Source organism: Pseudophryne corroboree, chromosome 11, assembly GCF_028390025.1.
Source record: "Pseudophryne corroboree isolate aPseCor3 chromosome 11, aPseCor3.hap2, whole genome shotgun sequence".
NCBI lineage: Eukaryota > Metazoa > Chordata > Amphibia > Anura > Myobatrachidae > Pseudophryne > Pseudophryne corroboree.
In genome coordinates, this window is record NC_086454.1 from 268,210,724 (window position 1) to 268,235,492 (window position 24,769).

General features: G+C 47.2%; 1 protein-coding gene across 7 annotated transcripts in view; it reads right to left on the bottom strand.

Annotated features, from left to right (window-relative positions):
* The window catches only part of WWOX (WW domain containing oxidoreductase), a 1,758,901-nt gene that overhangs the window by 1,300,354 nt on the left and 433,778 nt on the right, over positions 1 to 24,769 (bottom strand). For all 7 annotated transcript variants that reach the window (XM_063945377.1, XM_063945376.1, XM_063945379.1 and 4 more), the window contains one exon: positions 4,813 to 4,901. In XM_063945377.1, coding sequence (XP_063801447.1) covers positions 4,813 to 4,901 — 89 coding nt within the window. The remainder of the gene's footprint in view (positions 1 to 4,812; positions 4,902 to 24,769) is intronic.

Sequence of the window (24,769 nt, forward strand, 5' to 3'; positions counted from 1 at the left end):
TTCACGCTGCAGGCGTCGCTGCCAGTGACTGTCATTACAGTGACAGACACAGCAGCAGCAGGGGGGCCAGGACGGCGCAGCAGGGAAGGGATGCAGAGCATGGGGAGCGCCTCTCCGTCCCAGCGCCTCCCTGTACTGCATCCCTTCGCTGAGCGGGTAGCGCCGGGCCTGCTGAGGACCTTGGCGTATCTGAAGCAGATTCTGTTCCTGGGAACCCGCAGCTGCAGGTTTCTTGGATTTTGGCCGACCACCCCTAAAGAAGGTGTTGGACGGTTTTGGCCTTACTTGGCTTGGCAGTCCGAAATGACTGTGATGCAGCTGAAGAAAAGGGTTTCTTCGTGGCAGGTGCAGCTGAGGGAAGAAACGGAGACTTACCCACTGTAGCCGTGGAAATCCACGTATCCAACGTTCCCCAAACAGAGCCTGACCTGTGTAGGGTAGGGTCTCCACACCTCTCCTGGATTCTGTGTCGGCAGACCATTGGCGCAGCCAGAGTCCTCTACGAGTTGCCATCGTACCCAGGTCTTTCATGGATTCCACCATAAATCCCGCAGAATCCTGTATGTTACTTAACAATTCAACGTTACTTTTTTTCATTGCAACCAATTTTTCAAGTAACGTGCCAGACCACTTTACTATAGTTTTAGAGATCCATGCCCAGGCAATGGTAGGTCGTAGTATCGCCCCCGAAGCTGTGTATATGGATTTGAGCGTAGTGTCAATCTTGCGATCAGCCGGTTCTTTCAACGCAGCAGATCCCGGGACAGGTAAAACCACCTTCTCTTTGACAGTCTGGACACAGATGCATCAACTATGGGTGGGTTTTTCCGAATTCTTACTATCCTCCGCAGGGAAGGGGAAAGTAACCAGAAGCCATTTTGGGGATCTGGAATCCTTCCACTCAGGATTTTTCAAATAGCGTTTAATACTTTATACGCAGGGAAGGTTAGCGAGGCTTTCTTATTGTCAGTGAAGTAAGCCTCCTCAACCTGCTCAGGCGACATGTCAGCAATATTTAACATATCTCTAATGGCCTCAAACATGAGCTGCACCCCCTGCAAGGGGTGCCGCCTTCCCAGCACATCCCCATCACCATCTGCAGTCTGTGGAGCAGATAGGAAAATGGCGCTGAACTCTGCTGTGTACTGAGGATTCTGTTGCTAGCCTGGGGATTCAGTCTTCGGTTAGCGAATGTGACCAGTTAGGGTATTTAGACGCTGGCTCAGCACCGTGATTACATTTCTGTGTACATGAAATAGAGTCCTCCTGAGAGGAAACCACTTCAGCAGCATATGACACCGAGTCCCTAGACATGGCTGTGGAAGGTATGAAACAAACAAACACACACACACACACACACAGGGAATGTCAGTCACAGCTTCCACCCCCCCCCCCCCCCCCACCCCCAAGTATGGCAGAGATAGACACAGAGATTGGAACCAACCCACACACAGCGCTTACTGAGGTAGAACAAATAAAACTATCATCGCCCTCTGTGTACCTTAATAGACTATACAGAATTTACACAGCCTACCCCCCCCCCCCCCCCCCCCCCAACTACAACCCCCTGGTACCGCTCAGGATAGCTGGAGTTGCTTGGAGGGACAGCTCCCAGTGTAAAGGAACTGCAGGCAGGAAAATGGCACTGAACGCTGCTGGGTCCGCTCTGAGGAGAAGCTCCGCCTCCTGAAGATGGCGCGTCTTCCCGCACAAATTCTTTATAATGGCCTGAGGATTCCGTCGCTAGCCCGGGGATTTAGACTCCGGTTAGCGTCTGTGTACTGCGGATTGTGACGCTAGCCTGGGGATTCAGTCTCCGGTTAGTGTCCGTGACCAGTGTAAGGTATTAAGATGCTGGCTCAGGACGCCCCTCATAGCGCCAAGACTGTGTGCCGCTGAGCCTTCCCGGAGCGTAGCCGCTCAGCGATGCACTCCTACCCTTGTGCCGCCATATCTCACCATCTTCTGATCTTCTGGCTCTGTGGCGGGGAACGTTCGATCCCGTCAGGAGCTCAGTGTCCTGTCAGCGGAGATAGTGGCTCAGACCCCGCAGGGCGGACACTACTCGCCCCCTTAGTCCTTCGAAGCAGGGAGGCTGTTGCCAGCAGCCTCCCTGTAAAATAATAAACTCTAAAAAATAACTTTACTAGAGAAACTCTGGAGAGCTCCCGTAATGGTGACCAACACTCTCAAACTCTTAAAGTGCCAATGGCTCCTAATGGACCCGTCTATACCCCCCATGGTACTAATGTGGACCCCAGCATCCTCTAGGATGTAAGAGAAAAACACAAACCTAACAATTAACCCAAACACCCTACCTTTGTCCTAGCCTATAAGTAGTTGTATAAGGAAGATGTCAAAAATGTTTTTACACAAGAGTGATCTTTAGATTAGAGGAAAAGTTTAATAATTGCACAACTTTTTGCTATATGAATACTGTAGAGATATGTCTGGAGAGGTTGGGCATTATATCCCAGCGCTCAGCATGCCAACAGTCAGAATCTCGACAGCGGAATCCCAGCATTCAAAATTCCAACATATTTTGGTTAAGTATTGTAACCATAATCCTAACTCAACCGTCCCACAGCCTAACCCTAACCGTTCCCTCCTGCAGCCTAACCCTAACCGTCCCCTCCCGCAGCCTAACCATAACCGTCGCCTACCACAGCCTAACCGTAATCGTCCCCTCCCACAGCCTAACTCTAACCACCCACTCCCGCATCCTAACCCTAACCACCTACTCCCGCATCCTAACCCTAACCACCTACTCCCGCAGCCCAACCCTAACTGTCCCCTCCACACAGCCTAAGCCTAACCGCCCTCTCCCGCAGCCTAACCCTAACCCTAACCACCCACTCCTGCAGCCTAACCCTAACTACCCACTCCCGCAGCCTAACCTTAACTGTCCCCTTCCCGCAGCCTAAGCCTAACCCCCCACTCCCGCACCCTAACTCTAACCATCCCCACCCGCAGCCGAACCCTAACTGGCCCCTCCCACAGCCTAACCTTAACCGCCCACTCCCGCAGCCTAACCCTAACCATCCCCTCCCAGAGTCTAACCCTCACCGTCCCCTCCTGCAGCCTAACCCTAACCATCCCCTCCCACAGCCTAACCCTTACCACCCACTCCTGCAGCCTAACCCTAACCATCCCCTCCTGCAGCCTAACCCTAACCATCCCCTCCCACAGCCTAACCCTAACCATCCACTCCCACAGCCTAACCCTAACCATACCCTCCCATAGCCTAACCCTAACCATCCCTTCCCGCAGCGTAACCCTAACCATACCCTCCGGCAACCTAGTTCTCCCCCTAGTGCCTAACCCTAACACCAATACTTCTCATCTGCGTTTTGAGCGGTGGGACGCTGCTGCCAGGATATTGACTACATTCTGTTTGGAGGCTGTTCATTTTAATTTTCTTTATTTCTATGTAACCAAAGTGTAAACTATAAAATACAGGACGGGATGTACTAACCTCTCTCCTGCAGCGTTACTGGTTTTCTCCGCGTTCCCCTGATATCTTTTCGGTAACCTGTCTCCTTCCTGTCCCGGTGCTGCCATTGCCACTCAGGATGCGGGGAATGCGCAATGCACTGGTGAATACCAAGGCTCAGCACGGCATCCGACAGTTAGGGGGAGAAGCGAATGGCAGCGCCGAGATAGGTTACCGAAAAGATATCAGGGGAGCGCAGAGAGAGCCAGTTAACGCTGCGGGAGAGGTTAGTACATCCCGCCCACAGGCATGTATTCCTTACAGTGTACAATTTGGCAGATGCTTAAATGTAGCACCGATGTCCTAAAACAAGGTATTATCACGTATCACGTTACACAAATCACGAGCTGTTGAACAGTACTTGGCCTTAAAGTGCAATGATAATATTATACAGGTTACAGTTGGGTCACAGCGCTTCTGTGCTTGGCAGGAAACTCCAGTTCTCTCAGTCTCACAATCCTGCTCCGCCTGTGGGCACTGAAATGTCATCTGCGCACTCATCTGAGAATTATCTCTGGCACTATTTCAGGATTAAAATTAGTCTATAATAAATCCTCTTACTACTTGGTACACCTTCATACGATGTAGCCCATTCCCTAGTGGCATAAACCTGTAGCGTAAACCTGTGCTCTTTAGTTCTTAACCCAATCATAAATTGCTGAAATAGAAGCGGCCCACGTGAGTGCCGTCTTGTTGCTTTCCAAACAGAAAACATCAAGAGAAATCCCTAATGAGAAAAGACAGGCAGAGCCACTGATCTCTATGCTGTGCCAAGTAAGCTGCCCACACAGACAGCGGTGAAACATGCGGCAGGGAGGAGGCTGGGAGGAAATGATGCCGCGATGCCTGGCATAGCATAGACAGCACTAGATCCTTAGCCTGTGCCCTATACCACTGGCATATTGTTTGTACTGCGCATTCATGTGGATGAGCCCCTATACAGAATTTCTATACACTTGTTACAGGCACAAAGTCTGATTATAACGTAAAAGAAAGAATACAACTCCAAGTCACCACTTCTGCCTGTCTAGTCTATGCCTCCAGTTTTTGTCTTTTGCTGCAATGCTTACAATTATGCTGTGATGGTTTATAGAACACACACTGCTAGATGTGATTTGTTTACGGATTAGAACCTTTATTTGTACAGTGCCATTTTTCTGCTGTTGCGGCAGCGCCGACGTGGGACTCCGGAGAGGTCAGTATTTAAACATGAGTACAGGTTGTGCAGTGTGGGACCCCACCACACACACTGGACCCACTATAGATACACCAATGGTGAGAGCCTATAAGGACAGCAGGGAGATCTTATATGCACTTACAGGTTCTTGCTCCGAAAGGCCTCAGCGAAGCTTTGCACACTGCTCAGAGAAGCTAGATCCAGGCTCATAACTTCCACCTTAGCTTTATGCTGCAATACAAAAGAAGAAAAAATAGGAAAGGTAAATGACAAATAACTGTAAACTTGGATCAAGATATCATATTACACTTAATGTGCTGTGGAATATATCCGAGTAGGCTTGCTTAATAAAAAATGCCCACAGTGGGTGTAAATCACTCAAATGAATGAACATTCAGTGCCAGAGGTAGCGTTGGAGCGCTGCAGAGCAGCTAAATACAGTGCATAGGTGTCTAACAAGTTTATTAAAGACTATGAATTCAAAACAGACAGTGCCAAGGATCCTTCAGACTGACAGGTTACCCAATCCATCACACTGCTGAAGAACGAATTAACCATTTCCTGACAATGGGCCTGTAATGTCCACTTTTTCAGGCAGCAGAAACATATAAGACAGGGGACAAAAAGTTGGCCATCACCTACTGTACAACAAAGAGGGCAAAAGCTCATTGTAAATAAAGCTGGGCTGATTCTGAACTGGACACACAACAAAAAAAAACAAAAAACAAGTGAACAAAAAGCTGCAGGTAAAAATAGCAAAAATAACTAAAGTTGCATCCACACATCAGCACCATTTCCATACTGTATGTCCCATGTTTACGCCAGGCATACTTATACCCCGGTAAACTTACACCAAACCGGGTCATAAGCACAAAAGTTTAACATATATTTGGATCTAGAAGCATTCCTTTTATGTTTTAATAAAAAAATAAAAGTAAAATAACCTTTATAAGACAGGATGAATGATCTTCTACCTCATGTACAAATGAAAGCAACAAAACAAAAAAACAAAGGAAAATATATCCACAAAAACATATCATGTGGTCACAACAACTAATGTAGACAGCAGCTATCAGCTTCAGAGAGAGTCATAGCCACATACCCTCCAACTGTACCTTTTTAGCAGGTACAGTACTTTTTTTTATGGTCTATACCGATTTTTAGCTTTCCAAACTTCCATTGAAAGTATAGGAAAAGGGGCGTGACCACAGCCCCTTTACCCGTGGCCATGCCCCCTTTTCGAATTTGTACCGATTTTTATGTGTAAAATGTTGGAGGGTATGTAGTCAGAAGCAGTGAGCTAGTGACGATGGCCATCAAAGTGATGTGGAACACCGACAGTCTCTTCAAGGTATACTTGACGACATTGACAAGTCCTTCTTCAGGAGGTCCAGGCAGGCGGGCTGAGGGCGTGGTGTGGCAAATTACATCATCATGACTCCACCTTAGAAAAAATCTACAGGAGGTAACTTTTTTTTTTTTTTTATGTATTTTATTGATTTTCAAGAAGAAAAAAAAATTAAACAAAGAGTACATACATCAGCAAACTTAAGTATGCATTAAGAAACTGTACAAAAAAAATTGAAGAGGACCAGTGGTCCAAGATCAGCAAGTCATTGGACAAAAGGGTAAAACTGCATACAAAAAAAGCATGAATTATTCCCAACTGTCGTAAGAGCATCTAATTAGCACAAGTTCAGAAAAGATGAAGTGTACAATAGAAAATAAACACTCCTGGCACATGCAATTGGGCAACACACAAATGTGAAAAACTTTCCAAGGAGTAATCCTCTTTTAGCGTATAGAGGTAAGCTACAAGAAAAGCTTACAGTAAGCAAAGTAGTTTATATAACACACAGGTCTAAGGGGGTCATTCCGAGTTGTTCGCTCGCTAGCAGTTTTTAGCAGCAGTACAAATGCATTGTCGCCGCCCACCGGGGAGTGTAATTTCGCTTTGCAGAAGTGCAAACGCTTCTGCAGCAGAGTGCCTGCAAAATCATTTTGTGCAAAACAAGACCAGCACTGTAGTTATTCTTCGTGTGCGTTGATTCTAACGACGAAGGGACGGATTTTGACGTCACACACCCGCCCAGCGTTCGCCCACCACGCCGGTGTTTTTCCAGGCACCCTGCGTTTTTCTAAGCACTCCCTGAAAACGGTCAGTTGACACCCAGAAACGCCCACTTCATGTCAATCTTCCCGAGTTCGGCCGTGCGACTGAAAGCTTCGCTAGAACCTGTGCAAAACCACAATGCTCTTTGTACCCGTACGTCGTGCGTGCGCATTGCGGTGCATACGCATGCGCAGATTAGCCATTTTTTACACTGATCACTACGCAGCGAACAACGGCAGCTAGCGATCAACTCGGAATGATCCCCTATGTACTAAGCTTTGGAGAGAGATAAAGTAGACAGAGATCAAGTACTAGCCAACCAGCTTCTAACTGCCCTGTTACAGGCTGTGACAAAAGCTTGTGGAGGTTGTGAAAGCTGCTATCTGCATCCAGTTTGCTGAAAGGTGTCTGGCTGGAACATCTGGGATAAAAGAAACCTTTCTATGCACATAGGGCTTATGACCTAGGTGAGTGTCACTCTATATGAGATCATTGTGCCACTGTTTGAAGAGGGGGATTAGCAATCAATTAAAAAGAAACCTTTATGTGAACGCATCTCCATACCTCCCAACTTTACAGCCAGAGGAAGAGGGACTTTGACGTGGCGTAGTCGCACCCCGCCGGGAAAATGGGGCATGGCATCCGGAAAGGGGACGTGGATTCGCGGGAGTGTCATGATTGTGAGCCACGCCCCCATTTTCCTCACTGAAGGGGCATGCCCAGCGCTCTATGAGCTGCTGGCCATGCCCCCTCTCCCTCCCCGTGAATAGACGTTGTGCGCATGTGCACAGAGTCTATTCATCGCTGCTCTGCTAAGCAGAGCAGTGAGTGATAGAGGCTCCCAACTGCCCCCACCCCTCCCCACACACACACACCGCAGGACACTGTGGCCCGCGGATGGGACAGCAGGACAGTAAAAAAAACAATGAGACTGTCCCGTGAAAATTGGGACAGTTGGGAGGTATGCATCTCACTAAGTTGGGGTGAGTCTAGAGTAGGGGTGGGCAACAGGCGGCCCGCTGGCCGGATGCGGCCCGCGGACCGATCGTGCCTGGCCCGCTGTGCCCCATTAGAGTGCAATGACAAGCGGCCCGACAGGCCGCTTGTCATTGCACTGCTCTCAGACGAGGCGCCGCTGAGGAAATCCCGGTCACGTCACAGGGTCAGCTGACCGGGATTTCCTCTGTTATCAATCGCGCTGGGCGCAGAGCCGGATTAAGGGGGGAGCGGGGGGTGATCTGCGGCGCTGCGCTCCCCATGGGTTGCCCTGACAACCTAATTACAGCCGCGGCACCGCATAGAAGTGAAGGACAGCTGCAACGGCTCAGCTGCAGAGACAAAAGTAAGCTGGCTGTATTTTTTTTTTCTTAGTTTTTTTTTATAATGCTGCTATTTATTAAATTGGAATATTTGGCTCTGTATCGTGTTGGCTTGGTGTGTATACGTAATGTGTGTTTGTGTGTACTATATATATATATATATATATGTGTGTGTGTGTGTGTGTGTGTGTGTGTGTGTGTGTTTATATATATATATATATATATATATATATATATACACTGGACACAGGCAGCACAACCGTTGACTAGAAGTAAAGTCCCCTCCGGAGGGCACCGGGATCCCAATAATAGACCTCCTTCAGGGAACCATTAGTACCCGGGGGCGCTGTCTGCTGTAATGTGTAAAAAGGGGGACGATGTCTGCCGTAATGTGTAAAAAGGGGACGCAGTCTGCCTTAATGTGTAAAAAGGGGGACAATGTCTGCCGTAATGTGAAAAAACGGGGGCGCTGTCTGCTGTAATGTGTAAAAAGGGGACGATGTCTGCCGTAATGTGTAAAACGGGGGCGCTGTCTGCTGTAATGTGTAAAAAGGGGGACGATGTCTGCCGTAATGAGTAAAAAGGGGACGCAGCCTGCCGTAATGTGTAAAAAGGGGGACAATGTCTGCCGTAATGTGTAAAAAGGGGACGCAGTCTGCCTTAATGTGTAAAAAGGGGGACAATGTCTGCCGTAATGTGAAAAAACGGGGGCGCTGTCTGCTGTAATGTGTAAAAAGGGGACGATGTCTGCCGTAATGTGTAAAACGGGGGCGCTGTCTGCTGTAATGTGTAAAAAGGGGGACGATGTCTGCCGTAATGAGTAAAAAGGGGACGCAGTCTGCCGTAATGTGTAAAAAGGGGGACAATGTCTGCCGTAATGTGTAAAAACGGGGGCGCTGTCTGCTGTAATGTGTAAAAAGGGGGACGATGTCTGCTGTAATGTGTAAAAAGGGGACGCTATCTGCCGTAATGTGTAAAAAGGGGACTCTTTTTGAGTATTTTGTGTGTGGCCCTCGAATATTCGCTGGAAGTGTTAAGCGGCCCCCCAGCTGAAATAATTGCACACCCCTGGTCTAGAGGTTCCTTTAACAGTAGTAACAGCTTGTACTGTGCTACTGGTTAATTGTGTTCCCTTGATATTCTTCTGCCCATACTGACAACACGCAGGTCATCACTACCAGGATATTTTTGGGAGATCTAATAGCACTTGAGGACCGTTCCCTATTTGTAGGTGTACATGCTGATCAAGATTTGGTGCTCTAGTGAGCGGGGACTGAGCTGCAGCTAAGAGGGCGCAAGTTACTCCATCTTATACTCTCGATTGTGACAAAAGCTGGTTGGTTGGTACTTTATCGCTGTCCATTTTATCTCTCTTCAAGGCGTATTAATGTACATACACCGCAAAGACCTCAAATTTACTGTACAGTGTACTGAATGAGGAGCTCTATAAGGACAAAGAACACACATGTACCGTATATACTGAAAAGTAAAGGTCTTAAATGACAGAAATACTGATTACGTTCACACATCTATAAGTAAAGGATTACTGTAATGCAGTGGTCTTCAACCTTAATTGAAGTGTGAGCTACTTTTGGAAAATAAAACCTCTGAAAGAGCTACCTCCTCCCCCCAATGCGCGTGTGTTCCTGCAAAAGTAAGTGTGGCCTCACAAAAGTGGGTGTGGCCTCACAACTACAAGTAATGCCCCCCCGCGTAGTGCCAGATACACAAATAATGCCCCTCAGCAGTGTCAGATACACAAATAATGCCCCTCAGCAGTGCCCGTTATACAAATAATGCCCCTCAGCAGTGCCAGATATACAAATAATGCCCCCACAGTAGTGCTAGATACAATGCCCCCACCAGTGCCAGATACAATTCTCCCCGCAGTGCCACTTAAAATGCCCCCCGCAGCGTCAGATAAAATGCCCCCCCCCCCCCCCCCCCCCCGCAGTGTCCGATACAGTGCCCCACACAGTGCTGACCCTTGCTGGCTTCTTCTACTGCCACCGGTGCTGCTCCTCTTGTATGAGGGAAGGAAAGTGCAGCGCGCGCCACTCCTGTGAAGTCCGGAGAGCAGCTGCGGTGAGGGTGAGAGAGTCTCCGGCGGCGGCGGGCATTTAAAATATGGTGCCGGTAAGTGAGCCAATCAAAACTTGCGGTCCGGCAGCCAATCAGGTGCCACCACTGCCAGTCCACGAGCTCTGATTGGCTGACGGCTGGCACCATATTAAAAATGAAGGGAGGAGGAGTGCCAGTTACTACACAAGCCTGTGCGCTCTGTGAGCTACCGAAAATACTACGGCGAGCTACGGGTTGGAGATCACTGCTGTAATGGATAGCTTATGACATCAATTTGTGATGATGAGGGTGGAGATTATTATCTATACACAGAGGACTTCCTGCCTGTAAAGAAACTGTCCGCCTCTTATACATGGGTTGTGCAAAGTGCGATACTGCTGCTCGCTGAATGCAAAATTTGACAATGTCTGCATTATTTAAGTATCCCATGCATTTATTAAGAGGGTATTGCAGAGGATATCAGCGATAAATTGTGCAGTTTCTCTGTCTTCAACAGCAATACCCATAGGTTAATGAAATGTACTAAACTCAAAGAATCCTGGTCCACTACCACTTGCTCGTCAGACCACACGTGTGCATTTAGCAAGCCGGGTCCAAACCTGGAAGTAAAAACTGCTAAATTGCCCTGATAAATAATTTATTACTGTGGTGATAAGAAATATTTATGGGGGCAAAAATACAGGGCATAATAAATAGCTTCCATAATCTGTTATCTGAGAACAAAAATCATAGCGCGTATGTATGTATGTATGTATGTATGTATGTATGCGTGTGTGTGTGTGTGTATATATATATATATATATATATATATATATATATACACACTGCTCAAAAAAATAAAGGGAACACTAAAATAACACATCCTAGATCTGAATGAATGAAATATTCTTATTAAATACTTTGTTCTTTACATAGTTGAATGTGCTGACAACAAAATCACACAAAAATTATCAATGGAAATCAAATTTATTAACCCATGGAGGTCTGGATTTGGAGTCACACTCAAAATGAAAGTGGAAAAACACACTACAGGATGATCCAACTTTGGTGTAATTTCCTTAAAACAAGTCAAAATGAGGCTCAGTAGTGTGTGTGGCCTCCACGTGCCTGTATGACCTCCCTACAACGCCTGGGCATGCTCCTGATGAGGTGGCGGATGGTCTCCTGAGGGATCTCCTTCCAGACCTGGACTAAAGCATCCGCCAACTCCTGGACAGTCTGTGGTGCAACGTGGCGTTGGTGGATGGAGTGAGACATGATGTCCCAGATGTGCTCAATTGGATTCAGGTCTGGGGAACGGGCAGGCCAGTCCATAGCATCAATGCCTTTGTCTTGCAGGAACTGCTGACACACTCCAGCCACATGAGGTCTAGCATTGTCTTGCATTAGGAGGAACCCAGGGCCAACCGCACCAGCATATGGTCTCACAAGGGGTCTGAGGATCTCATCTCAGTACCTAATGGCAGTCAGGCTACCACTGGCGAGCACATGGAGGGCTGTGCGGCCCCCCAAAGAAATGCCACCCCACGCCATTACTGACCCACTGCCAAACCGGTCATGCTGGATGATGTTGCAGGCAGCAGAACGTTTTCCTTGGCGTCTCCAGACTCTGTCACGTCTGTCACATGTGCTCAGTGAGAACCTGCTTTCATCTGTGAAGAGCACAGGGCGCCAGTGACGAATTTGCCAATCTTGGTGTTCTCTGCCAAATGCCAAACGTCCTGCACGGTGTTGGGCTGTAAGCACAACCCCCACCTGTGGACGTCGGGCCCTCATACCACCCTCATGGAGTCTGTTTCATATCGTTTGAGTAGACACATGCACATTTGTGGCTTGCTGGAGGTCATTTTGCAGGACTCTGTCAGTGCTCCTCCTGTTCCTCCTTGTACAAAGGCGGAGGTAGCGGTCCTGCTGCTGGGTTGTTGCCCTCCTACGGCCTCCTCCATGTCTCCTGATGTACTGGCCTGTCTCCTGGTAGCGCCTCCATGCTCTGGACACTACGCTGACAGATACAGCAAACCTTCTTGCCACAGCTCGTATTGATGTGCCATCCTGGATGAGCTGCACTAGCTGAGCCACTTGTGTGGGTTGTAGACTCCATCTCATGCTACCACTAGAGTGAAAGCACTGCCAGCTTTCAAAAGTGACCAAAACATCAGCCAGAAAGCATAGGAGCTGAGAAGTGGTCTGTGGTTACCACCTGCAGAACAACTTTATTGGGGGTGTCTTGTTAATTGCCTATAATTTCCATCTGTTGTCTATTCCATTTGCACAACAGCATGTGAAATTTATTGTCAATCAGTGCTGCTTCCTAAGTGGACAGTTTGATTTCACAGAACAGAAGTGTGATTGACTTGGAGTTACATTGTGTTGTTTAAGTGTTCCCTTTATTTTTTTTGAGCAGTGTGTGTATATATATATATATATATATATATACATACACACACACAGTTCTTGATTTTGTGAGGACAAGTGAGCTTGCTATGGTGATTGCTGAATTTTCTGTGTGTGTGTGTGTGTGTGTGTGTGTGTGTGTGTGTGTGTGTGTGTGTGTGTAAAAATTGAAAGGCTGACGATAAATGAGAGTGTAGGGTCACAGACTTAGTAGGACAGGAGACTTAGAGGCAGGGACGGACTGGGGTTGGGAAATGGCCCTGATACGCACATGACCAGGGGGCGTGGTCAAAGGCTAAAAGGGGTTTGTCCCAAGTCACGCCAGCTTGGCCTGACGGCACGCACCCATCTCTCTGTATGGGAGGCAGAGCTGCTTGGTCAGCTCCGGTCTCCGTGCGGGGAAGCCCAGGCCCATCAGCCCTCTGGCATTTGCCAGAAGTGCCTGATGGGCAGTCCAGCCCTGCTAAGAGGAAATGAAAGGAGTCCTAAGGTAAGTAAAGTACAGTGGTTAAAGAGAAAAGAGGTAGTTGGTATGTAAAGAACTGCTAGGAGTGTGTACTTTGTGTACAACAAGGTTCATTTATATTTATTGTTAGATCTTTACAATTTTGCACCATGTATGTGGATGTCATGGCAGAAAAAAGTTTGAGAACCACTGGTCTAGTCTGTATAAATGAAACAAAATTTGTGTACATTAAGACATCAGAAAGCAAAGGTCCAGTGCCGGATTACCAAACAGGCAGAGTAGGCACCGGTCTATAGGCACCATGTGTTTTAGGGGTCCCGCGACAGCAGATCAAAATAATATTGCTTTGATCTTGAATTGTTTCTAAAAGGTATTAAAAAAAAAAGAATCAACTCAAAGAAATGAAAACTTTACATTAAATACTCTATAGAGAAAATAGTGTATTAATGTAATGCACCCATTAACTGGTGTATTATGTTATGTCGGCGCTTGGGATCCCGGTGCCGGGATCCTGACCACCGGCATGCAGGCAGCGGGGTAAGCACAAAAGAGCCCCCTGCGGGCTCGTTATACTGCGGGCACGATGGCTCACTACCACGCTATTTATTCTCCCTCCAGGGGGTCCTGGACACCCCAAGAGGGAGAATAGTTGTCGGTATGCCAGCTGGCGGGATTCCAGCGTTGGTATGGTGAGCGCCGGGATTCCGACAGCCGGCATTTCTAATGCCTCCACCCCATTAACAACTGAAAGTACATAAACCATAGATACAGATTCACATTACAGTTTGTCTCTTAAACGCTCATCTTTTGACAGCTGTCAGTTTGTAAAAAATTTCAGGTGCAACCTATGTACGTGTAACATACAGTAGTGACGGGAATACCCATCTAGCGGCTGACTTGCGCACTACTTAGGGTCAATGCTATCCCACTAGAGGGCGCACACGAGGAACCTCGAGAAATGAGTTTACTAATATTGTGTAATATTTTTTTCACTATATTTAATAATTTTTGTTTAATAACATTAATAATTGTTTACGTTTGTTTTGTTTAAATAAGAATTTACTCACCGGTAATTCTATTTCTCGTAGTCTGTAGTGGATGCTGGGACTCCTTAAGGACCATGGGGAATAGCGGCTCCGCAGGAGACTGGGCACAACTAAAAGAAAGCTTTAGACTACTGGTGTGCACTGGCTCCTCCCACTATGACCCTCCTCCAGACTTCAGTTAGGATACTGTGCCCGGAAGAGCTGACCCAATAAGGAAGGATTTTGAATCCCGGGTAAGACTCATACCAGCCACACCAATCACACCGTATAACTCGTGATACAATACCCAGTTAACAGTATGACAACAACTGAGCCTCTCAACAGATGGCTCAACAATAACCCTTTAGTTAAACAATAACTATATACAAGTATTGCAGACAATCCGCACTTGGGATGGGCGCCCAGCATCCACTACGGACTACGAGAAATAGAATTACCGGTGAGTAAATTCTTATTTTCTCTGACGTCCTAAGTGGATGCTGGGACTCCGTAAGGACCATGGGGATTATACCAAAGCTCCCAAACGGGCGGGAGAGTGTGGATGACTCTGCAGCACCGAATGGGCAAACTCAAGGTCCTCCTCAGCCAGGGTGTCAAACTTGTAGAATTTAGCAAATGTGTTTGACCCCGACCAAGTTGCTGCTCGGCAAAGTTGTAGAGCCGAGACCCCTCGGGCAGCCGCCCAAGAAGAGCCCACCTTCCTCGTGGAATGGGCTTTCACTGATTTAGGATGCGGCAGTCCCGCCGCAGAATGTGCAAGCTGAATCGTACTACAGATCCAGCGAGCAATAGTCTGCTTTGAAGCAGGTTGCTGCTTTGAAACTTGTTGGGCGCATACAGGATAAATAGCGAGTCAGTCTTTCTGACTCCAGCTGTCCTGGAAACATAAATTTTCAGGGCCCTGACTATGTCCAACAACTTGGAAGCCTCCAAGTCGTTAGTAGCCGCAGGCACCACGATAGGTTGGTTCAGATGAAAGGCTGATACCACCTTAGGGAGAAATTGGGGACGAGTCCTCAATTCTGCCCTATCCATATGGAAAATCAGATAAGGGCTTTTACATGACAAAGCCGCCAAATCTGATACACGCCTGGCCGAAGCCAAGGCCAACAACATGAAGACTTTCCACGTGAGATATTTCAAATCCACGGTTTTTAGTGGCTCAAACCAATGTGCCTTTAGGAAATCCAACACCACGTTGAGATCCCAAGGTGCCACTGGAGGCACAAAAGGGGGCTGAATATGCAGCACTCCCTTAACAAAAGTCTGAACTTCAGGTAGTGAAGCCAGTTCTCTCTGGAAGAAAATCGATAGAGCCGTAACCTTAATGGAACCCAATTTTAGGCCCATAGTCACCCCTGACTGTAGTAAGTGCAGGAAACGGCCCAGCTGAAATTCTTCCATTGGGGCCTTCCTGGCCTCACACCACGCAACATATTCACGCCATATGCGGTGATAATGGTTTGCGGATACTTCTTTCCTAGCTTTAATCAGCATAGGAATGACTTCCTCCGGAATGCCCTTTTCCTTCAGGATCCGGTGTTCAACCGCCATGCCGTCAAACGCAGCCGCGGTAAGTCTTGGAACAGACAGGGCCCCTGCTGCAGCAGGTCCTGTCTGAGCGGCAGAGGCCATGGGTCCTCTGATATCATTTCTTGAAGTTCCGGGTACCAAGCTCTTCTTGGCCAGTCCGGAACAATGAGTATAGTTCTTACTCCGCTTCTCCTTATTATCCTCAGTACCATTGGTATGAGAGGAAGAGGAGGGAACACATAAACCGACCGGTACACCCACGGTGTCACTAGAGCGTCCACAGCTATCGCCTGCGGGTTTCTTGACCTGGCGCAATACTTTTCTAGTTTTTTGTTGAGGCGGGACGCCATCATGTCCACCTGTGGCCTTTCCCAGCGGTTTACAATCATTTGGAAGACTTCTGGATGAAGTCCCCACTCTCCCGGGTGGAGGTCGTGCCTGCTGAGGAAGTCTGCTTCCCAGTTGTCCACTCCCGGAATGAACACTGCTGACAGTGCTAACACGTGATTTTCCGCCCATCGGACAATCCTTGTGGCTTCTGCCATCGCCGTCCTGCGTCTCGTGCCGCCCTGTCGGTTTACATGGGCGACCGCCGTGATGTTGTCTGACTGGATCAGTACCGGCTGGTTTTGAAGCAGGGGTTTTGCCTGACTTAGGGCATTGTAAATGGCCCTTAGTTCCAGAATATTTATGTGCAGGGAAGTCTCCTGACTTGACCATAGTCCTTGGAAGTTTCTTCCCTGTGTGACTGCCCCCCAGCCTCGAAGGCTGGCATCCGTGGTCACCAGGACCCAGTCCTGTATGCCGAATCTGCGTCCCTCTTGAAGATGAGCACTCTGCAGCCACCACAGCAGAGACACTCTTGTCCTTGGAGACAGGGTTATCAGCCGATGCATCTGAAGATGCGGTCCGGACCACTTGTCCAACAGGTCCCACTGAAAGGTTCTTGCATGGAACCTGCCGAATGGAATTGCTTCGTAGGAAGCTACCATCTTTCCCAGGATCCGCGTGCAGTAATGCACCGACACCTGTTTTGGTTTTAGGAGGCCTCTGACTAGAGATGACAGCTCCTTGGCCTTCTCCTCCGGGAGAAACACTTTTTTCTGTTCTGTGTCCAGAACCATTCCCAGGAAAAGTAGACGTGTCGTAGGAACCAGCTGTGACTTTGGAATATTTAGAATCCAGCCGTGCTGTTGTAGCACCTCCCGAGATAGTGCTACTCCGACCAACAACTGCTCCCTGGACCTCGCCTTTATCAGGAGATCGTCCAAGTACGGGATAATTAAAACTCCCTTCTTTCGAAGGAGTATCATCATTTCGGCCATTACCTTGGTAAAGACCCTCGGAGCCGTGGATAGACCGAACGGCAACGTCTGGAATTGGTAATGACAATCCTGTACCACAAATCTGAGGTACTCCTGGTGAGGATGGTAAATGGGGACATGCAGGTAAGCATCATTGATGTCCAGTGATACCATGTAATCCCCCTCGTCCAGGCTTGCAATAACCGCCCTGAGCGATTCCATCTTGAACTTGAATTTTTTTATATATGTGTTCAAGGATTTCAAATTTAAAATGGGTCTCACCGAACCGTCCGGTTTCGGTACCACAAACATTGTGGAATAGTAACCCCGTCCTTGTTGAAGTAGGGGCACCTTTACTATCACCTGTTGTGAATACAGCTTGTGAATTGCCTGTAACACTGCCTCCCTGCCTGAGGGAGCGGTTGGTAAGGCAGATTTGAGGAAACGGCGGGGGGGAGACGTCTCGAATTCCAGCTTGTACCCCTGAGATACTACTTGAAATATCCAGGGATCCACCCGTGAGCGAGCCCACTGATTGCTGAAATATTTGAGACGGGCCCCCACCGTACCTGGCTCCGCCTGTGGAGCCCCAGCGTCATGCTGTGGACTTAGAGGAAGCGGGGGAGGACTTTTGCTCCTGGGAACTGGCTGTATGCTGCAGCTTTTTCCCTCTACCTCTGCCTCTGGGCAGAAAGGACGCGCCCTTAACCCGCTTGCCCCTATTGGGCCGAAAGGACTGTACCTGATAATACGGTGCTTTCTTTGGCTGTGAGGGAACATGGGGTAAAAATGTAGACTTCCCAGCTGTTGCTGTGGAAACGAGGTCCGAGAGACCATCCCCGAACAACTCCTCACCCTTATAAGGCAGAACTTCCATGTGCCTTTTAGAATCTGCATCTCCTGTCCACTGCCGAGTCCATAACCCTCTCCTGGCAGAAATGGACATTGCACTAATTTTAGATGCCAGCCGGCAAATATCCCTCTGTGCATCCCTCATATATAAAAGTGCGTCTTTAATATGCTCTACGGTTAGCAATATAGTGTCCCTGTCTAGGGTATCAATATTTTCCGACAGGGAATCTGACCACGCAGCTGCAGCACTGCACATCCATGCTGAAGCAATAGCTGGTCTCAGTATAACACCTGTGTGTGTATATAGACTTCAGGATAGCCTCCTGCTTTCTATCAGCAGATTCCTTTAGGGCGGCCGTATCCGGAGACGGTAGTGCCACCTTCTTTGACAAGCGTGTGAGCGCTTTATCCACCCTAGGGGATGTTTCCCAACGTGCCCTATCCTCTGGCGGGAAAGGGTACGCCATTAGTAACCTCTTAGAAATTACCAGTTTCTTATCAGGGGAAGCCCACGCTTCTTCACACACCTCATTTAACTCCTCAGATGGAGGAAAAGCTACTGGTAGTTTTTTCTCTCCAAACATAATACCCTTTTTTTGTGGTACCTGGGGTAACATCAGAAATGTGCAACACATTTTTCATTGCCTCAATCATGTAACTTATGGCCCTACTGGAAGGTACATTAGTCTCATCGTCGTCGACACTGGAGTCAGTATCCGTGTCGACATCTGTGTCTGCCATCTGAGGTAGCGGGCGTTTTAGAGCCCCTGATGGCTTTTGAGACGCCTGGGCAGGCACAGGCTGAGAAGCCGGCTGTCCCACATTTGGTATGTCGTCAAACCTTTGATGCAAGGAGTCGACACTGTCGCGTAATTCCTTCCACAGCACCATCCACTCAGGTGTCGACCCCGCAGGGGGTGACATCACATTTATCGGCATCTGCTCCGCCTCCACATAAGCCTCCTCATCAAACATGTCGACACAGCCGTACCGACACACCGCATACACACAGGGAATGCTCTGACAGAGGACAGGACCCCACAAAGCCCTTTGGGGAGACAGAGAGAGAGTATGCCAGCACACACCAGAGCGCTATATAACACAGGGATCCCACTATAAATGAGTGTTTACTGTTTTTCCCTTATAGCTGCTTATATTTATATATATATATATATATATACTGCGCCTAAATTTAGTGCCCCCCCTCTCTTTTTTACCCTTCTGTAGCTTGTAGACTGCAGGGGAGAGCCAGGGAGCTTCCTTCCAGCGGAGCTGTGAGGGAAAAATGGCGCCAGTGTGCTGAGGGAGATGGCCCCGCCCCTTTTTCGGCGGACTTCTCCCGCTTTTTCTGGAATTCTGGCAGGGGTATTTTTACACCTATATAGCCTTCCTGACTATATATGGTGTAGATTTGCCAGCCAAGGTGTCTTATATTGCCCTCAGGGCGCCCCCCCCCCCAGCGCCCTGCACTCATCAGTGACTGGAGTGTGAGGTGTGCATGAGCAGCAATGGCGCACAGCTGCAGTGCTGTGCGCTACCTTGTTGAAGACAGAAGTCTTCTGCCGCCGATTTTCAGGAACACTTCTTGCTTCTGGCTCTGTAAGGGGGCCGGCGGCGCGGCTCCGGGACCGAACAGCGAGGTCGGGTCCTGTGGTCGATCCCCCTGGAGCTAATGGTGTCCAGTAGCCTAAGAAGCCCAAGCTACCACCAGTTAGGTAGGTTCGCTTCTTCTCCCCTTAGTCCCTCGTTGCAGTGAGTCTGTTGCCAGCAGATCTCACTGTAAAATAAAAAACCTAAATATACTTTCTTTCTAGGAGCTCAGGAGAGCCCCTAGTGTGCATCCAGCTCAGCCGGGCACAAGATTCTAACTGAAGTCTGGAGGAGGGTCATAGTGGGAGGAGCCAGTGCACACCAGTAGTCTAAAGCTGTCTTTTAGTTGTGCCCAGTCTCCTGCGGAGCCGCTATTCCCCATGGTCCTTACGGAGTCCCAGCATCCACTTAGGACGTCAGAGAAATAATATTGGGTTTATTACAATTGTTGGTTGGTCAAATTAAAAACGTATTAGGAGATAATTTGTGAGCAGGGGCCTCAAAATTTCGACTGCCTCGGGGGCCACCACAGGGTTTAACCCGGCACTGGGTGTCACTATCTCAGCTGTGCTAAAAAAAAAAAAAAAAAGGAATTTGGATTTCAGAATATTTGAGATATCTGATTTTCGGATACGGGAGACACAACCTGTAGTGTGTCAAGATGAGAAGTTTCATATTTTTAAAGGTGGTTAATAATAGCTCTAAGGAAGGCTCTATCTGAAACACCATTAAAATGTTTTTCTACTAAATATTAAAAGGTAGAAACAACTATTCAAATCTGCTTCCAAACCTTAAATCCAGCGCTAATAGAGAACCATACCGTTAGGCCTCAGCAGTGGCGTTACAGCAATTTCCACTGCAAATTTTTATTTCTAATGTAAAGAATGATTTACATCAAACCTGAATAAAGCATGGCTGTATCTGCCTGAAGGATCACAAGAAATGAGAAGTAGTACAATGAGCTGGCGCATAAAAGCTTTCTCTGCCATAATGCTTATTATAATGGCATATAAAATAGACAGAATAAATAATACATGACTGCGGGTAAATTTATATGACGAAAAGTACTTCAACACACGCCATTACATCTGACAACTTCCGATTTCTACGCAGATGATACCTCTTAATAAAACAAATTGGTATTTTCTGTAACACAGGTAAGTAATATGTACCTTTAAAAAAGTGCTTTGGAACACACACGGTGGCGGACATAACATTACTTCATCAGTAGCCATGGAGTCAGCAGACATTTGAATAGCTGGCTACATAAGCAAAAATATTTATATAAGCACTTAAACAATAAACCTGTTAAAGGTGGAAAGTTGAGGGAATGGGTTCAGATTAGATTTACAAACATAAGGGGTGCATAGGTTAGAAGAGTTTATACCATCTGTGAGCATCACTGATTTAGGTTTTCTACCAAATTGCCCAGTCCAAGGATGAAAAGAATGAAAGATTTAAAGTTTAATAAATGTTAAATGGTTTACAGGTTGAGCCTCCCATACAGACAATTCCGAAATACAGAAATTTTGGGGTGCGACTGAGAAAGTGACACCTTTGCTATCTGATGGTGCAATGTACGCAAACTCTGTTTAATGCACAAAGTATTAAAAATATTTTATGATATTACCTCCAGGCTGTGTGCATAAAGCCTATATGAAATATAAATTCATTGTGTGTTTAGACTTGGGTCCCATCCCCATGATATCTCATTATAGTACGCAAATATTCCAAAATACGGAATAATCCGATATCCAAAATACTGTACTTCTGGTATTCTGGATGTGGGAAACCTAAACTGTAGTTGCATAAACAAAATAAAAGTACTAATAGTCAAAGCTAGCACCAAACAAATATAAATATGATAGACATCAATACATCTTCTTACTGAAGTACTGTATTCCAAAATGTGACGCGAAAGTTGCCCAACAGAGCCAGGGGTATGAGCTATTTACTACCACGGTTACACATACTGGTACATTAACTGTCTCAGGGGAGTTTTAACGGAGGGGGCCCATTGTGCCAAAGTCTACTGCACATGTGCAGGGTCTCCGGAAACATGGTGCCTGTGATGCTCCAGTGCCATTTTGCCGGTGATTCTTGCCGCAGATAATGTATTTTATTATGGTGCATATGACTTGAGACTGAGCATATAGTTACATTCAGTCTTCATATGCTGCTGTTTATTGGACAATTGATCACTGCAGATCATAAATGGTAACAGCAGCACATTGTAATTCAGGGGAAAGAAATAAATCAGTGTACTCATTGTAATCTGTCCACTTGTGTGAATATGATGGAGGTCAGGGACACATGTTAGATAGGCATGTTAGATGTTACATAGGGAATGGAGCCAAGTAGGATCCACAGACTGATAAAGGAATGGCGGGGCCGTAAATAGGGGTGGGCAAATAGTGTCATCACCCAGGGAATGGGTGGCGGTACTGTCTCTGGTACATGGCACCTGTATTTGGCATGCATGGTTTCTGGTATGGCCTAGAGAGCCGCTATCTTGAGCATACTTAGAACTTCTTCCTGATCCCGATGGTAAGTCACCAGTGCCATCTGAAGCGCCCTTAGAATGATCTGGGTGGTGCTGAACTTATCCATAGTCCTAGCGGCAAGCTGTCAGAGCATCCCAGAGCAACCTCACCCCTCATTGTGATGTCACATGGGCAGATAACAGGGGGCGCCCAGGATCTGCTACAGCCTAGGGGGATGGGCAGGGTACCCAACACAGTGGTAATGCAAAGATAGTGGTGCTAATAGCACATCTCTACAGAAAATGTTCTTACATCTACTGTAACATTCAGTTTCTGCAATAGTATATGGGATTCTTGCACTATTACCTTTCCAGAAAAACAGTGTACAGTATGGTTCCAATAATTATTAGAAGAATAAGACATATTTACTTTTGTGTATATATAGAGGAGACATCTGTTTACCTAACATTGTAGTGAGCAATAAACTTAATAACCGGGGTAAAATAAATATTTGGCCCCCAGAGAAAGGACACCCAAATCCCAGTAGTCCGAGACCCATATACACGAGCCCCGCCGCAGCCTGGGAAGTGTAGGCATGAGCTGTGCAATGCATTAATCCTTCAAACACTAACAGATGCTGGCAGGGATTTAGGCTGGAATGTATTTACAAAGTGACAAATTATGTTTTGTATTATACAGAGAAAGGAAACGCACCCACAAACCGGCTGATAAATGTCAGCTGCACTCATGACAAACGGTTTGTTTTTATTATACTGTAACCACATCTGGGCATTTTTTTGTTATCATCATTTCTGGTCTTGTTTTTTTTTTGTTTTGTTTTTTCACGGAATGCGGATAGAGAAAATCTGACGCAAAAACAAAACAAAAAAACAACAGGATTATTTATGACAAAATAATAATATATGTCCACCGATATTACCAGCCAGGCTGTTTTTTTGGAAGGCACATTATACAAATCTCTAGTATTAAAATGCTGTAGTATTACAGCACATCCAAGTAAACCACACACACAGGACATTGGTATTAAAACAATACATACAGAGTTAAAAACAGTCCTAGCTCATCTGCTATTCAGGTGATGAAAACAGAAAACAATTGGTGGGATGCATCAAAGCTCAAATCATGCTGGTTAAATCGACGAAAAAATGGCACTTTCAGAGGTTTGGCCGCATTTCGCATACGCGCCAAGCTCCAGGAATGCAATACAATCCGGAGTTTGGACCCGGGAAAGATGGTATTACCCAACAGAAGCCTAGGATCATACTTGCCTACTATCCCGCTAGTAGCGTATCTATAATTGGTGCAGTGTGTGGTGCACCTGGGCCCCTGCTGGCAGAGGGGGCCCACACCGCACACACTGCACCCATTTCGTCTATACTTACCTTTCTGGTGTCCATCGGCGTCTCCGCGGGTGGTCCCCCTCCGTAGCAGGCAGCGCAGTTTGTGCTCTGAGCGCTAGAGAGACACTGGCACTGTGCCAGAGTCTAAAGCGCTTGTGAAGGTCCCTGGAAAATTGGCTGCTGCGCCATTTTCCCGGACACCTGTGCAACCGCTGTTGTCTCTGGCACTGTGCCAAAGTCTCTCTAGTGCTCAGAGCACAAACTGCGCTGCCGGCTACGGAGGAGGAGAGGGCCCACACGCGTAGACTGCACACAGATCCCCTCTTCAGTAGATACACCCATGTGTCCCAGTATGACCAGGAGGCTCCTGAAAATTGCATGGCCCTCCCATACCCCCGGAAGAACAGGCCAATCTCCCAAATTCAGATGAACCCCCAGCCCTGGCTGCCCACTTAGCAAGTAAAGTGGGCGGTCTGGTCGCTGATGATGCGATTCTGTGTGAATCGCGTCATTGTAGCCATGCCCACTGCTGTAGAATTGCGGTGATCTCTGCATTGTAAAGTTGGGGGCATGGCTACAATGACATGATTGTGGCCACCACGCCCCTCCCCCCTTTATAGTGTTCCAACTCTACCCCCTTTGATGAGCCACTCCCGTACCGGCCCCCAGCTGAGATGACCTGGCTGCTCTCTCCCAGAGGGAGTAATCCTGAAGTCAGCAAGTATGCCAACGGGATTCTTTTCACGTTTTGCACTGAGAGGGATCTCCAGGAGTACCTTACGGTGCGTGCGACATACGACCCATGCGCAGAAGAACTCCTGGGTCACAAGCCTGGAAGTCCCCACAACACTAAGGACATCTCATATCAGGAGAGCTGTCCTTTGATTAAATCTTCACGCATTCAAAGTGCAACACTTGGTGCCTCCCTTCCAACATAATCAGAACAAAAAACAATCATTGGTGAAATGAAGACTGTGCAATGTAATATTACATGGTAGCTAATCTTGAACGACTATTTTAAAAAGCAAATCATGTGTAAGTACTCTTTTTTTTTTTTTATAAGTACAGTAAGTATCAAGCTAATTCTGACCTTAAAACGTGCAGAAAGAGCTGCTTTAGCTGTTTAGGCACAGAAATAGGTGTAGTATTGGAGATAATGTTTGGATTCCAATTGTCGCCCTCGCAAGAGCGGTCTTCATTGTTATCCAAATTAAGGCATAATGCTCTTTGTGACATTCCTGTGATAGCCAATGCCATCTACCCCTCTCTGGTGGGGGGGATCCTGATTTTTCACAGTGTGTTGCCGCAACAGTCCAAACTCAGAAGTGAAGTGAAAAGTGAAAGCATAAGCAACGGCATCATGATACATACCCCCGAAAAAATATTCTCTATTGCTGTGATATGCACGTTCAGTTTCAGGGGTGGTTCACATTATTTTAATAAAAATACTCCTAAAAACGAATAGGCATCCTGCATTTTAATGCCCCCTGCCCCAAAACAGTATACCACGAATGCCCCAAAACAGTGACATGCGGTGAGGATAATGGCTAGGGAGG